The following is a 17539-nucleotide window of genomic DNA, read 5'->3' as shown; positions in this document are numbered from 1 at the left end:
CAGAATAATGTAATCCATAATAACCATATGCTGTGGGTAATTCATCATCAAAGCCCCAGGCTCTCAGAGGGGCTCCCTGGTCAAAGCACTCTGACAATCTCTTAATGAAATACATCAGTTTAACTCCACAGGAGATGAAGGCCCTCTCTTTGTCTCTTTGCCTCTGTCTCTCTGTCTGTTTGCATCTCACTGCCATCTGTATGCAAGTCTGCTTGTTTCACTGTCTCATCTCCGTCATCTGTTCTGTCTGTATGTCTTTCTGCCTCTCTCAGTCTCTCTTTCTATGTCTCTCTATTTGTCCCACTGCCTCTGCACAATGCATTAGTCTGACCTCTAAACTCTGACAAACAGATGGGGTAAATGTCAAGGTGATCAATTGGTTTTGGGGTGAATTAGCAAATGCACCTTCAAACTGCAAGATCACATCAGAGCAAATCGGTCCTGCGTCCTCTCTCAAGGATATTTACCACAGCTTAAGAGATGGAAGGAGGCATATTAGATGTTATAAAAGTCGACTTTGACTGGAAAGTTTCTGGTTTTAATCTCTAAGCATCTTAGAAACTCTGAGCGAGTGAAAGCCTGGGTTTCCGAGGCTATAGCATTCACCAGCATCAGCAGGTTAGCATTCTCCAGGTTAACATTCACCAGCATTGGCAGGTTAGCATTCACCAGCGTCGGCAGGTTATCATTCACCAGTCTAGCATTCACCAGCATCAGACTAATGGGACGTCGGAACAATGAGACGTCGGACCAATGCCATGGCTCCGGCTCCTTCCGGGGACTGCCCATAAGGTGAACTACAAAACGAGCGCTCCGGTCCCAATCTCGCTGGTACCTCAAAAACACTGTAACATATTGTAGCACTTTGAGATTTGCTGTCAAATGTAAAGTGCATTACAAATAAAATGTATTATTATTATTATTATATATATTTGGCAGAAATGCCCCTGTTGTCCAGTTTCCCCAGGAGACCCCAGCAGCCCTCATAGCCTAAAGAAATGTGTTGTGGTCAAACTTTTGCTCTTTTTCTTTCCATGAATCTGTTATTAGTTGTCATTATACACACATCCATGCCTTGGTTGTCCAACACAAGCCACCATGGTCTGCTAAACAGATGTTTTGCTGTTATGTGTTTTTCCAAGTCCCGGAAAAGACGCGCTGTGATTGGCCAGTACAGTCATTTCATTGGCAATTGTGTCGAATGCTTACCCCAAAACATGATTTATGAGACTGTGGCGGCTCGTGTGGGACAACCAAGGCATGTATGTGTGTGTGTGTGTGCAATGCCAATGACAACTAATAACAGATTCATGAAATTGTTGCAGTTGTTCACCTCCCAGTACTGGAAACTTCCCTGTAGCCAGCTGTAGATGACTGTGGTTATACAGAGCTACTGTAATCAGGGCCGCCGCTACTATGAAGCGCATGAAGCAGTGCGCTTCAGGCATCACGCTGCCAAAGGGCACCAAAAAATCAGAGAGAAAAGAAAAAAGAAGAGCCATTTGATCTGGGGGCGGGGCCGCAGTGCAGTCCGCGACGCACTCTGACTCTGCACTCACTCACAGACACAGACACTCACCCAGTGGAGATCCAACGGTCATAAAACTGATCTGATCTGATACATTGCAAGTATAAGAATCTGAAGTAACTTGCCCATGCCCAGCTCAACAACTATGGAATATTTGTTGAGTTATGGAATATTTGTTGCAGTTATGGTGCTGTGCTGTTAGATATCTGTTATATGATGTGATCATGGTTGCTGTTACTGCATGCAAAACTCGGGAAACCCCACAAATCTCACGGACATTTCGCGCGCAGGGGGGGGGGGCACCAACAGCCAGTTGTGCTTCAGGCACCAACATGGTTTGTGGCGGCCCTGACTGTAATGTAGGTCCTATGGTGTAGCTGACAGTGACCCAGAGTGCCATTGTAAAAGTTGCACTGTCAACTTTCTCTGGTCTAGACGAAAGTATCACTGTGATTGAAATTGTGAAAGGGAAATAGGAAGGTAGAAAAAGTTATTATTTCTTTTCTACTAAAAGTTCAAGTTAATCTTAAAGAAGAGACGTTTGCTCACAGATACATTTGTTATTATTTATTTATATCTTTTGGTGATGTGGTGTGGTGTGGTGTGGTGTGGTGTGCTACTGCTAAGTGAACTCAAAATGTCTTCACACAATAAAAACACCCTTTCTGGGGCTTTCTCGGGACTCTGAAAACACAAATACAATGTCCAGAATGTTCAGAAGTCCAACGAGTGCCCTCCTTCACTGCCTCAGTATATACAAAGAAGAACCTCCATCTCCCATGGATTGTAGACTAGGAGTGTTTTCTTCTTCTTCTTAAGATTCTGTGTAATAAAAAACAAAAGTGTTTTTTCTTACAACTAATCCTGACACTAATTATAGTTCACTTAAGAGAAACAAAGTAATGGCTTATCTCGCAAATAAATAAATTGCATCATTGTTAACATTTGCCCCCAGCTGCGTTTTCTTGTAACTATCAATAACAATAGATCATATCTTGGTAATTAAGTAATATAAATGTCACATAGCCAAGTATTCAATGACAGTATAAGACTGTGGTTGTAGTGTTTGTAACTTTATGAGTGTTTGAGTGTGTTGCTGGAAAATAGCATTGGTTCTCAGTGAACCTACCGGGATTAATTAAGTTTAAAACAAAAAAGAAACTAAAACAACAACTTGTGTCTGTGTTGGTGGTATGACCAAGACAATGATAATTAGGGGCCATGCACACATAAAAAGGAAGATGCAATTCTAGATAAAATGAGATTGGAGTGTGTGCAAAGTCTTACGGCAATTATTTCAGTGGTGCATGAGGCATGCACACCTTAAAAGCCAATAGTACTATATATAGCATCACCATGAGGCCGATTTGAAAAATGTAGGGTAGCATTTCAATCCGACATTCATGATTTGTGGCATTTTGTGCAAAATGAGCTACTCCCGCGAAGTTTGGAAGCTAATAGTAGCCAATCAGAATGGAGTCAGATCTGACAAATACATCTTGATCACATGACTATAGAGATCATGTGTACTAGACTAGTGTGGAGTTTGAACAAAATCTGTAGGAGTCGTTTGAAACATCTGGGGTGGAGGTTCTTCCTTGACCTCCCGGGAGTGTGCGTGCAAGGTTTCACACCGATCGGTCCAGCGGTGCCCAAGATTACCTGTACACAGTCTAACAAGAGCGAAAACATAATCCCCAAAATACAGTTCTATTTCGACCTGGTGGTATGTTTCCACTTCTTCTTTTCAAGTGGATGAAGGTATGAATCAAGTTGTCTGGTTTAGACTCCCCTTTGTTTTCAATACTGAATGTGAGTGACAGCCTGTACAGCAGTCCTGTAAAAATTATGTTTCTGACAAAACACCACGCCACAATACACACATTAACTTTTATATTTAGGCGTTCCTTTAAATTACTAGATGTTATGATGACTGGATGTTTCTAGTTCATAAATAAAATAGATTGAATAGATCAAGACGAAACAAAGTCTTATGCACACCTACCTGATCGGCTCAGAGACGGGTGCGTAGGCAGGGATCAATGTATAATAAAATAAAATGACCCGCACACCGTCTGCACTTGCACAATAGTAACACTTATTATATAAGCAATGTGAAAGGGTCTAGGTAATTGCATTGGGTAGAAGACTAAATTCGAGCAGGAAAGTCATTCATTCCGTAGTTGGCATTGGCAAGATAAACAAATTCACATTTTTGAAGAAGAATGACTCAACTTCCTGCCACCAGAAGAGAGATTAAATCACAAACAAAAGGGAAGTCGGCCGGCTGTAATTTAACTTTAATTGTGTCTGCTGGTTGACAGTGCACCAATAATATTTATTCAACATGACATAAAATGATAGGCACCTCTAGTCAGGGGTCTGATGAGGACTGGAAATGAAAACTGTTAGGAAAACTAAAAAGAAAACAGCAACGTAATTGTAATAATTTCTAATTGTTATGAACAGAAACACAATTTCAAAATCTCAATTATCCAAATGTCTTTAGGGCTACGTCACTTTTCAGTGCGCCTTCATTTTTTCAGTGCTCCAGACCATATTGCCAGAAAACAGTGTGAAGCTTGAATTTGAGTTGCCAATAGGCTCAACATTTCCAGACATATTAGCCTTCACCAATTCACGGATGAATAAATATAAATTGAGCTCACTAACATAACATTACTGTTATCCATATACTAATTAGGGAGAGCAGTCAGTCAGTCAGTAGGTCACTCACACAATGGATTATCTATTCACTCGCTTCAGCGACTGATCTCAAATTTAACATGGCATTGGCCATTAGCATTAGACACACGGTGACGGAGCCCGAATTCCATTTTTCCCAAATTCTAGCTATGTATTAGCGTTTCTTCACTCTACAGCTCTACAGCCTGTAGTCAGGGTTACGGTCCGTTCCTCCAGGCCATGGGATCTGTAGCCCCGGGCCTACACACACCTCTCTCACAGTTAGGAATGTTGCAGTCTCTCTCTCTCTCTCTCTCTCTCTGTCTCTCTCTCTCTCTCTCTCTCTCTCTCTCTCTCTCTCTCTCTCTGCATGGGTCACGCATGCAACGGGTGATGTGTGTCTCATCTTCCAACGGGTATGGAAAAATTATGTGGAGCAAGCACATACATACTCATACTTCTATTCACCTAATGTTGCTGTTAAATCATTTGTATCCATCATAAATATACACTCCTCCATGGGCTGCTCCTTACATTATGATGCTCCCACATATTCTCACGCACGCACCATGCAGTTACAGTTACTTTCCCCATAACCCACACTCTGCACATATTTTGCAGCACATATCTTCGAACGGGTAAGGTCTAGTAAATATCTATTCACAAGATTACAGTTGCATTAACTCTTTAACTGCAATATTTAAAACGTCTAAAGCTTCCCCAGCAAATCCGAGTGTTTTCACATTTGAAACAACTTAGAATATTATGGTTGTTAGCTTGCTTCGCTACATTTGGCCTTGCCTCATCTGTTGTTGTTTTGTTTGAACTTGTTCTGACTCTAGTTGCTGTTAGTGTCCTTCCGTCCTGAAAAATTGACTGACTGATATGTTCAATTAAAGGGATATTTCACTTATTTAAAAGTAAAATAAAAACATTTTATCGTCTACTTAGGCTTTTGTGAACACCCCAGACAGTTTTTATGTTGCTCTAGGCATTTATTTTATCAGACTCGTCCCCTTCCTACAAACCTACAAACTTCAAACTCCAGTTTAACCATGATATCATCAAACACACCTGTCCATAATATCTTTTTGGTAAAATTATAATAATTGCATACAATAAAAAATGTAAATAAATGAAAAAAAGTAATGAAAAATAATTGTCCCATCACGTATCAGGAGGGCAGTATAAGTCCCCAGAACCAAGGACAGGTGTTTTCTATGAATCTAACATGGTTAAAATGGAGTTTGAAGTTACGATGGGTTCATAGGAAGAGGGTGTGTTTGATAAAATAAATATAAAATATTGAAATACTGAATTGAACTTAAAAAACTGTTTGGGGTGTTCACAAATCCATAGTAGACAATAGAATGAATAGAGAGAAATATCCCTTTAAGTGAGGAACAACCTGCAGGTTCCAATCAGAACTGGATCAGATAGTAGGATTATTGGGTCTGTATGTTTCCTCTTTTCTTTTCTATCTTGCCCACGTGAGTCCACATGGTTGGACACGCACGCACGCACGCACATTACAGTGGCCAACACTGTGTGCCCTTTGCACTCACACTGTCTGCATGCTCACCATATCTCAACACATTTATACTGCCACTTAAAAAGCACTTAAAAAGGCAATGCATCTCAAATAACTGTATTGAAGGCCAACTGAACAAGGTTTGCCTTCTGTTGTATGACTTCTGAGCAATATCCTTTACTGTGTCATAACTGTAAATGGGGAGTGCATTTTATTTCCAGTGAATTTTATTTCCAGATTTTTATATCCAATAAATGTTCTTGTTTGATGTAGGAGGCACTGGTGCCCCACTGATGCCCCATGGAGGTCTGAATGTATTCAGGTTTTCATTCCAACTCATCATTACAACAGTATATTTTACAACAGTATATTTCACTAATGAACATCCTAGCTGCCAGCAAGGGGGGAGTGGGAGGCTGTAGCGTTTGGTTGGAATGAAAGACCATGGATGCAGCCTGTTGTTTGTTTAATGAATTCATTGATTGTTTGAACTTGCTCTGGCTCTGTTTGCCTGCATTTTGTGGCTCCTACTCCTGAAACATTGTGACAGCTCATCCGCACTGCCAGCGAGCGAGCGTTCTGACGGCGATGTCTCGCGAAAAACTGTCCCCATTGTGTTGCGACATAGCCTGAACCAATCGAATAAATCAATAATAATAAAAAGTGTTTGGGGGCGGGAAACCTCGCTCAAATAGAGACTCTGCAAGAAAATATAGGAGGGGTGGACGACGTCGCTGCACGACGTGTTGTTGCTCACGATAACGTCAGGACGGTCTCATTGTAACAAATGTATTTTAATGAGATTTCATCGCTCGCGCCGCATCGCTGGCAGAGCGAATGAGCTGTAATAGTGACTTACTGAGTGTGTCCCCATAAACCACTGGTTGCGATCAGAACAAGATCAAATGGCAGAATTATTGGGTTTGTATGTTTCTTTGTGTGGTTGTTTTTATTCTACTTTGGCGAGATCACACATTTATCTTCCAGATAATGGCAAAGAATAAAAAAGGAGAGTTATCCTGTGTCATGTGGAAGTGAAACATTTTCTTATACATAATAATTGTAAATATGCCTTGGAGGTCTGAATAAATCATTGCTGTTGGGTGGGGGAAAATGATTTAAATGATTTAAAAAAATAACATTTAAAAATCGTGAAAAGCTCACGTCGCCTCGCATCGCAAGGCATTGTGAGCTTGTAGAGCTGCTATTTTCACCGCTTTTGTGCGACAGTCTTGTGTGATGAAGTCAGGCATTAATGGAAACAAAATATATAAAAAAAATATACAAAAGTTGAAATGTGGATCATTTCATCAGTTGATTGCACTAATGAACACGCTAGCCAGGAAGAGAGTCAGACGTATTGTTTTGGTTGGATTGAACACAGTCCCCTATACAGCACCGTTTTCCTAGCTTGAAATTGTCCCGTATTTAATCATGCACTCATTCAATCAATGAATAAATACATCAGTGTGTTTCTGGTTGTTGTCAGGATCTACTACACCACTGGTTGCCATAGTGCCCAGCTGTAGCGAAGCGCATAATTTCTTGATTTCACACGCACGTAAACGTGTGTGCGAAAACACGCACGCATGCACACTTCAGTGCCCTTAGCACACATCTTCCCATACATTCCTTTATTCCTTTACTAACTCCCTTATATCGATTCCAGCTCTGCCTTTTTCTTCCTGCCATCCTTTCCCCCCTCTTTCTTTCTCTCCCTCCTTCCCTCGACTTCTCTTCCTCCGACTTTGCTTCCTTCCTTCCCTCCCGCTTTTATTTATCTCTGATTCCCCCATCTCTCCCCATCCTCCCTTCCCTTCCTTTTTATTTCCATTCCCTTCAGTTTAGATTGGAGTTGTGCTTTGCAGTGTTGACTTTGACCCTGTCGATGACAAGAGAGGCTGCACGGCTGCCAGTCAAACACTGTTTGACTGTGGCTGATCAAAGGAAGGAAATGGCTGTGTGTGTGTGTGTGTGTGTGTGTGTGTGTGTGTGTGTGTGTGTGTGTGTGTGTGTGTGTGTGTGTGTGTGTGTGTGTGTGTGTGTGTGTGTGTGTGTGTGTGTGTGTGTGCGTGCGTGCGTGCGTGCGTGCGTGCGTGCGTGCGTGCGTGCGTGCGAGAATGACAGAGAATAAGGATGTGATGCTGTGAGCCACAGTAGTAATACTCCTCAAACCTATACAGTTCACACTGGCATCAAAAGTGCACAGAGCAAAGGGCAGAAATGCCCACTGAAATATGAATGCAATATTGAATAAATGGAAATAAGTGTCCCTGAGCTGAAAAGGGTCATATTTTGGATCCGTCCCTCCTCTATAGCAGTGCTTCTCAAACATTTTCATTAAGGACTGTATTTAGCCACGGAAACCCATCTGAAGAGGTTTTGTAGAGACTCCATCCTATATTAAAATTGACTAATGGGAGGGCCGGGCTGGTGGATGGATCACAGCCTGTCACTATGACTCAGACATAACTATAAGCAGATATGCCTATATATAGGCATGTCACTCTATGGCTCAGACATAACCATACACAAACCAGATATACTCATATGGTATGTATGGAGATCTGGTTGTCCAGAGCCACAGATAGGACCGCTATGCTCGTCATGCGCATATGGGACCGACCAACTTCAAACTTGGCCTGTGCATTGACAAGGATTCGAAGGAGTGCGGTGCCCACCATAGAGTCAGTTTGGATATGCGCTTGTCCAGAACCACTTGTAACCGATATGCCCATATACAGGAATGCCAATATATGGGCACATACTGATGACATCAGGATTGACAGAGAGACAAGACACAGAGACAGATACAAAGATCTCTATATTGGCACAAAAGGGACACTGACAGATGAGTGCAACAGCTACTCTGACAAAGCCCCCGAATCTATGACGCAAGACATATTGATCGGATTGGCGGTGAGACGTATAGAGGGCTGTGTAGCGCTCACACACCTTATATCACTATGTTAGTTAGGTGGTATGAATGAATTGTCTAAATGTTCATTGTTACTTGCTGACCAGATTGTGCTCTTTGTATTCCTTTTCATGTCACTCCTCTCCAGGTCCTGTGGCTGTGATCAGTGGCGAGGAAGACTCTGCCAGTCCTCTTCATCACGTCAACCATGGGATCCTCACCCCGTGTTCCCTGGAAGGAGGTGTGGATGCTGTGGTCATAGGGATGACCCGCATCCCTGTGGTGGAAAACCCCCAGTACTTCAGACACGGTCACAACTGTAACAAGTTGGCCAGCTGTAAGTATTAAGACATCTAAATCATATACATACAGTTAAAAAAATAATAGACATCATGACACCATATAATTGGCTTAAAGCACATAACATAATTATATGGCATAGCAGTGGGCGTGGTTTACTGGTGCCACTATAAAACCTGTCATAAATTCTTCCCATATAGATTAACACAAATTTAAATGTTTTTTGGTCACAGAATCAAAGGTTTTATGGTCATGATTCACCAGGATCCTGGATGGCTTGATATACCGTAAATCTTTTTTGAAAATCTCTGTGGGAAAAAATTAACGGACGATTTTTAGTGGCACCACTAAACCACGCCCACTGCAATGCCCTATAGCAGGGGGAAAAACATGATGAATTGAGCATTTGGGCCAAACAGCTCCTCAGTGTTTGCATTGTGAATCTAATAGTTGTCTACTGTATATCACCACATTTTGGGGAAGGGGAGATGTTTTGTTTGACCTAAGTTCACATACGGTTCAACATGTTAACCAAAATGTATGGTTTATGTATACTGTAAGATACAACTTCACTTAGATTTACATAGATTTAATGTGAGGCTTAGCATTATTTAGATATTACACTGTATGTACTGTACTTGGACACAACACAATTTCCCATATGGAATAAATCGAGTTTTATCCTTAACTGTAACACGGCTGCTAGACGTAGGTACATCAATCTATGGTATTATAGCCATTTCTGGGCTGTTATTAGGTTTGGCTCTGGTGGGAACTGAATGTCATGTCCAATCAGTTCTGCTCTGAAGCAATCACAGAGAGATCAGCTTGTTCCAAAGCGGGTTGTGATTTCTCTGCTGTTTGTCTCTATAATGAGAAGAGCTAGGGTCCCTGCTTTGTGTCCCAGCAATGCTATGACTGCTCTTGGATCACAGTAATATTGTGTAGCCAGTGTGGCTCCAAACCTTGCACTCTTTGATATGATATTGATTGCAGCCTTTTTGAAAGTGGTTAACCGGCATTACTCCTCGTGTACAGGAGTACTGCTTTATTCTACACAGCTTAAGTCACTCTGGGAAGGAGTGAGCTAAATGGTTGAGATGTGAAATGCAGACCTGTTTGAATATTGATTACTGTATCAGATTTAGCAGTAAATGATCATCAGGTTCAAGTGGCAGATGTCTATAACCCCTGCTGTACCAGCTCAGTCACTGTAAGTCTGTCTGCATGAAGCCTCAGCCTCAGCAACAAAGTGTCGTATCACGTGTTGCATAACAAAAATAACATATAGAGCACCGAAGTCTGACATAATTTACACAACCTACCCAAATAAGAACTGTGTTCCAAAAATAAACAAATTATCCTGGCGGTTTGACTCATATAGATATGAAGACTCAACTGACGTCCAGAAAACACTAATTGCGACCATCAGGTCGCAAGTTACTATGAATAGCTCCACCGGCTGGCTGTCTGTCACGTCACGCCACGTCACGTCACGTCACACTTTTGGCCCTACTCTTATCTCTGGCACCGTTGCCCCTATCCATGCCATACTTTGCACTCACACTCCTTGGCTAGCAAACCACAACCTCTGCCCCTGATTACTCACATGCCCCTCTTCTCGCTTATCTCCCGATTAGGGAGTCTTACTGGTGTTACTGCCGCCGAATTAGTTACAATCAGACTGTATCAAATATGATTGAATGACTTTCGTAAACTATACAGAGCCACCTCCCGGACAATATCGGCTTAGACGGATTGTTTATTTTTGGACCACAGTGCTTATGAGATGATTTCAAGATGACCCAATGTTATTCTCCATAGAGAAAAACCTCCGCGACCCAGGGGGATGAACGAGTGACGTCAGGACTTCGATACTCAATAGTCAACTTACACAAGTGTTTCTCAAGATGATATTGGCATATTATGCATTAGAGTGACAGCTGTCGTATAAATAAATAAATATAATTTATTTTGCTATAATATGGCAGCTGGGATGGTTGTTACCAGGGCGTGATGTAAAGCAGAAGCTGGTCGGTGATACTCAGACTGCAATCATTTTGAAGTGGTTTCTGATGATAGCATGTTTCTGTTGTGATTGTTGTAGTTTATTTCATTTATATTGTGACCTACTGTGCACAGCAGGTGCAATCCAGTTATCCAGTCAAGAATCTGATTTTCATCAAGTCTTGTGGCATCTGGTGGCTTCTTAATAGCACAAAAGCACACACGCGCATGCACGCACACGCACACGCGCACGCACGCACGCACGCACGCACGCACACGACACACACACACACACACACACACACACACACACACACACACTCATTCAGACCCTGAGGGATGTGTTCATGTATTCAAGTTTGTGGGAAGAGAATCTGAGACTACTTTAAGGTCCAATTACTCACAATTACATGGAGCATTCATCAGAAACAACAGGCTCTGTCTCTGGCAAATAGTCTATCAGCAAAACATCTATATCAGTTACCACAATAGACACTACCACAATAAATCACTGATGTGGATGATTAGTTTCATGTTAGTGTGTCCATGGATACATGAAGAGGAATTAAAGGTAGGGTAAGTGATACGTTTTAGTTAAAACAAAACTTTTTTTTGTTAGTTTTTTGTTAAGATTAAAGAGCTATACTCTCATAGTAATCATTGCTATAGAGTGTTTGTTCAATAACAGGAGTCTCCCCCGTCTCTATAGCTCTTTAGAAAACAGAAAAGAAAACATTTTCAGGTGGTTTGCCAATTTCCAGGCAATGAGAAAAGAGTATAGGCACCGGCACCCACTTATCAGCTTAAATGTTATAGTGTTCCAGTTCCAATTGTGTCTGTTCATTTCTTTGTCTTCCAATTTCACTTGTTTATCGTATTTAGTATTTATCTGTATTTATTGTAAAGCAGTTGGTTCAATGCTGTAAAGGAAACTTAAACTTGGAGCAATGTTCAAGAAAATAAATGCTTGCCAGGCATACACGGTTGACCTTCAGTTTGATTCTGTAGGGAGACTGAATGGTGCAGGAAAAAAAGCTGTGATCTAATCTTCTTGTCCCTCTGGATGTCATTTGCCATAACTCACCTATCTCATGTACACGCACAGGTCGCTCGCATGCACGCATGCACGCGTCACACACTATATTGACACACCCTTTTCCTTCTTTGGCCCCCATTTTTCAAAAACCTTCTTCTATTTAGTGCTTATGCCAATTCTCAATTCTGCTCACGTGTGGATACTGTCTCAGCTGACCCATTCAGTTGATGTTGGGGAGGCCGTAGACCAGTCAGAGCCCACTTGAAAATCTTGAAAGTGGTCGCGGCCCACCCATCTGATCACTTAACACCGTAGACAGCAGTGGAAAGGCTGCCATGTTAAAGGAGCTATAGTCAACTTTTTCTTGAAAAACGGATGCTAAAATAAAAATAATGTTTCGAAAATATTTTATAAAAAAATAAGCTTTGTATGTGTTTCTATTAAAATGACCACAAAAAGCATAAAAGAATGATAAAATAATCATTTTGGCCATTGTCAGACCGACACTTTGTTTACATTCTAGTCTATAGACATAGGGGGTCTTCAACAGGGGGTCCGCGACCCCTAGGGGGTCCGCGGAGGTACTGCAGGGGGTCCGCGAAATTATTGCTTAAAAAAAAAAAAAAAAAGTTTTAAAAAATGTTTTTTTTTTCTTCTATTTTTTCATTTTTCACATTTATGTTAAAAAATAAATCATGATTCTATCCATTTTGAATAGCTTGAATACATGATTACTATGCAATTGATTGATATTATTGACATTGGTTTTCAGTTAATAAGGTACGGCCCACCCTGCTCGCTGTAACTTGTACATGTTTAAAATAAAAAATATGTCGTAGCCCCCCCCCCCCCTCCCCCCCACCCTACGAGGTGGTAGGGGGTCCCTGCTCCATCTCCCCATCAGTTTGGGGGTCCCCGGCCTGAAAACGTTGAAGACCCAAAGTCGGCCCTACAATGAAAAAGTTGACTATAGCTCCTTTAAGTGGTCAGATGGGTGGGCAGCGAACCCTTTTTTACTTTTTAAACATATAATTAATCTTATATTATGATCAAAATCTTACGATAATATCCTTGCGGCCCATGGTTGAGAAACAACATGTCTCCTCCAATATGTCAATTAGTCGATAAGAGTTTCACAGGGAGGGCATAGCGCCTGTGGAGGAAGATGACTTCCTTCCTAGTTCCACTCCTTGCTGAACATAATGCCCCGATCAACCTACAAACCTAACTGTGTCCACTTGAGCACCCGGCCATACATTTTCCTTCTCAACAATCACTCCCCCTGAAGCACAGAACAGGAGAGCAAAGGACACAGAGGTGGTGAGATGTACGCAGCTAATCAGATTCAGCACACTGTGTGAGGTTGACTTTCTGGGTGTACCTTTTAGTTCACTGTGTTTGTGTCTGAATCAATGTGTGAATGCATATGTGGTTTCATATATCATGAACGCAAAATCCATTAAACCCCACGTGGAATTTATTCCATGTTGCAGGGCCTCAAAAGAGTGCACTGACAAAAGCGCTTTCTGCCCATAGGGAGAGCCACAAAAGTGTCATAGAAAAGCTATTTATCCCACAGCTTCCTCGGGACCTAGCTGGCGGCTATAATCCACGTATGGCACAGATAGGCCACCCAGCCTGCTGGAGATAGGCACCGGCACCCATTTTTATTTTTGTGTGTGTGTGTGTGTGTGTGTGTGTGTGTGTGTGTGTGTGTGTGTGTGTGTGTGTGTTTGTGTGTGTGTGTGTGTGTGTGTGTGTGTGCGCGCACGTGTGTGGGTGTATGGTCGGGGGCGGGATCGATGCAGGAGATGCTGTGAGGTCTGTTCCCCTGTCCATTCGTATAGTCTGTCATTGACAACCTGCCACGGTCTTTCACCGTGGGAGGAATATGTCTGAGAGAGAAGAGAGAGAGAGAGAGAGAGAGAGAGAGAGAGAGAGAGAGAGAGAGAGAGAGAGAGAGAGAGAGAGAGAGAGAGTGAGTGCGTGCGTTGGTGCGTGTATGTGTGTGTGTGCATACTGCCTACAGTTGTGTTGTGTTGTGTTGTGTTGTGTTTTGTGCAGCTAATATCTTACCAGGAGAAACACATCTGCTGTACACACCCTGAGTGCTGAAGCTGGGAAAATGCATTTCATGTAATGCTGGTGAAGGACACTGGATACTATATAATATTAGCTTGTGCAAGAGCAGTAACGTAATCTTAGTGTGTTTCACATCATTAGTTCTCAAACATTTTCATGTCAAGGATCCGCAAATTGTTATGTTTTTGGTCGCGTACCTCCATCTCAAATTGATTTGTAATTATTTGCCAGGGATCCACATACACGTTTTTTTGTTGTGTCCATTGTGCGCGCGACAGCTGCGTTCATGGCCGCTGCACATATCGTCTTTCACGCGGAGAAGAAAAAGTCCACATGCGAGTACTGTATGTATAGTCCATAGCCCACAGAACATAGCGTATTGAACAGACGAGCAACGGTGAGAAAAACAACAGAGAAACAGACATTTTAGCTGAGCCAGATAACCGGATGTGAATGTAGCGCAATGCAGTCGAAAGCAGCGTGCGGCCGCTTTGCATCATGGGATATGCAGTTTTTTCGCTCACCAGCAGCGGCAGCAGCACCTGTCTTCCTGGTAACCATGGTAACCAGGTAAGACATGTCTTAACCATAGAGTTATATATAAATAGAGGACGGACAGCCCCGCCCCCAACAATTCATTTCAATGCAAGTGCTCAGTGGCGTTTTGAAGCATGCGGAAGTAGCTGAATTCCGGTGCATTGTGGGTGAATCCAGGTGCATTCTGGGGGAAATTGGCACATAATTATGTGCCAAAATTTGTTACGCCGAAACGTAATTACGTCACAAAAGTCACTCGACGTCCAATTACTAGAGCAGCAGTAGTAATTTAGTTTACACCAGACTGTACGTACCACAGATAAAACCATGTCTTCTTCTTTTTTCTTTTTCTGCCTTATTGATAGTTCACAGTGAAGATAGACAGAAAACAGAGAGTCAGGGAGTGATATGCAGCAGGAATCGAACCAGGCATCAGAGCCTATCACCACCCCTCGATATAACCATGTTAGTAGTAGTTGTAACAGTAGTCTCTTCAAGGGAAGTCTGTTTTCATAGGAAAAACATCTTGTACGCATGTGCCATCCATGGCCTCGAGTCTATGATTGGTGCCATCCATGGCCTGGAGTCTATGATTGGTGGATTGTTGCGAGCGCCAGGTCGCAAATTACTATGAAAACCACCACCGGCTGTCCGTCCGTCAGTCCGTCAGTCAGTCAGTTATTGACAATGACAACGTTTGTTTTGTTCACCGCTTCATAAGATTTGCACATTGTTCACATACTATACTATAGGATTTGACTCCAGATTGTACATTGTAGTAGTACAGTAGCAGCAGTAGTAAAGTTAGACTGTGCAGTGAATTTACATGAAAGAGTTATACCACATGACATCGACCATGTTAAAACCCATTAGTGTGATGTCGAGTTCTGGTGGGGGGTGACAATGCTGTAATTAAACCAGAGACCCGCTGTAATGAAACAGACATCATGAGGGACAAGAGGGAAGCCGGTGTTGTACTGGCCATCTGGCATGACAAGATAAATCCCAGTGGGCTTCTGTATCGGTGGGCTGGTGGGCCATGAAATAATGCATAAAGTTTTTACGCCTCTCTGTGTGCTTGTCATTCGGGTGGGCTTGAAAACGTGCTGCATGCGTGTTCTGGGTCTGGGCTCACTCACCAATCCACAACCAAGTTTATCCCTACTCAAACCCACAGGTGTTTTGGGGCAATTTATCCCCAATTCAGTCAAGATTGTGCTTATGTCATGGTGTCTGCCGCCAGCACTGTGTTGTGGCTGTAAAATGGAGGCTTGAGACTGAGAGTCACAGCCCCCGTTCACCATTAGAATGGCATTGTTTCAGTATGATAACATTTATAAAGTCTAGAATGACATCTTTTCATTTGTTTTGTGACCAAAAGAAATGTGTACGAATATAATATTAGTGTCGTTTTATTTTATATGGAATGTAACAATGCCAATCCTGGAGTGTTATTAAAACATGAACATCTGATAAATGTTTTCATATTGCATAAAGGAAAAATAGATCTATTATTACATTGTGACTAAAAGGAATAATTCAACTACCAACTAATTAAACTATTAACTGTACAGTAGTTATAATGGAAGAATACATGAAGGGGGACCGAACTGCTATTAAATAAAGAAGCCCCCTAATAATGCAAAGTATGGAGAACAGGCTCATTACAATTGCAGATTATGGTGAGTTGTCAACAAAGACATTTTCCATTATGCGTGTGTGTGCGTGCGTGTGTGTGTGTGTGTGTGTGTGTGTGTGTGTGTGTGTGTGTGTGTGTGTGTGTGTGTGTGTGTGTGTGTGTGTGTGTGTGTGTGTGTGTGTGTGTGTGTGTGTGTGTGTGTGTGTGTGTGTGTGTACTCTGTATATGTGTATGTATGTGGTGATGTGAGGTGGTCGGGGGGGGACCTCTGTTCTTGCAGGATAAGAAGCTTTCAGCTAAATGAATGAATGCATTATAGATCTGTTGCCAAAAGCATCAATAATTAAACTATATTTCACCCTACCAGGCTGGAGGGCTAGGGAGAGAGACACACAATGCTATTATGTAAGAGAGAGGCCTATCTGTCTGTCTGTCTGTCTGTCTGTCACACGCGCACGCACACGCACGCACGCACGCACGCACGCACGCACACACACACACACACACACACACACACACACACACACACACTGAATACTTTGAATACTTTTATTTGGATCTACATCAACAATTAACATGCCAGATCCAAACATTTTGAAGAGGGTTTCAAATGATGGCAAAACCAGGCGCAGTATGCAGTATGTTTAACATACAAGTGGTGAAGCAAGTGTCCATATACAGATCGAAAGAACAACCTATTTCAAAGATGACAACTGATTTACTTGTTTCGTGAATGAAAATAATATCTGGAGCGTTTGGAATATTACAAAACATATTGTCATCGGTGGAATTGTGTTCAAACCAGTCTAAATTAGCAGTGCTGTGCAAATACATTTTAGATGTTATGTCCTGTATACCTCTCTGATGTCACTAGAGATTAGATCCACCAGCCGATCATGCCTGGCAATGTACAGTCCTCTGTAAAAGCTGCAGCCGTTGAGGATATGAGCCATTATCTCTTTATTACTTGGGGTTGGATGTGGATGGAGGATACAGTGTGGTTCATGTTGGGATGGGTACCAGGTTGCCAAGTTGTATTTAGTGGGCAGAACCTGTAAGCGGGCCTTGATGGTGAATATGAGAATGTCCTCTCCAATGGTGGTATTTGAGAGGATGGAATGTGACAAAGAGTCCAATGCTGGGCACTCTGAGATCGCTTCATTCTCAGTATTGAGGCTCTCGCAGTTTTGACGGACAGCTCTTGTTGCGTCATCCAGCGCATAGGTCGCGCGCGCATGGATGAGCGGATCTGTGATGGTGTTGTCTAGCGCAGCAGT

At 42.3% G+C, this 17539-nt stretch overlaps 1 protein-coding gene across 1 annotated transcript in view; it reads left to right on the top strand.

Moving 5' to 3' along the window:
* ntrk3b (neurotrophic tyrosine kinase, receptor, type 3b) overlaps positions 1-17539 on the top strand; it is a 263519-nt gene that overhangs the window by 210142 nt on the left and 35838 nt on the right. The window contains exon 11 of the mRNA XM_080729839.1: positions 8810-8998. Coding sequence (XP_080585965.1) covers positions 8810-8998 — 189 coding nt within the window. The remainder of the gene's footprint in view (positions 1-8809; positions 8999-17539) is intronic.

Source organism: Nannobrachium achirus (assembly GCF_963921795.1).
Source record: "Nannobrachium achirus genome assembly, chromosome: 7".
Taxonomy (NCBI): Eukaryota; Metazoa; Chordata; class Actinopteri; order Myctophiformes; family Myctophidae; genus Nannobrachium; species Nannobrachium achirus.
This window is presented reverse-complemented; position numbering and strand designations above follow the sequence as displayed.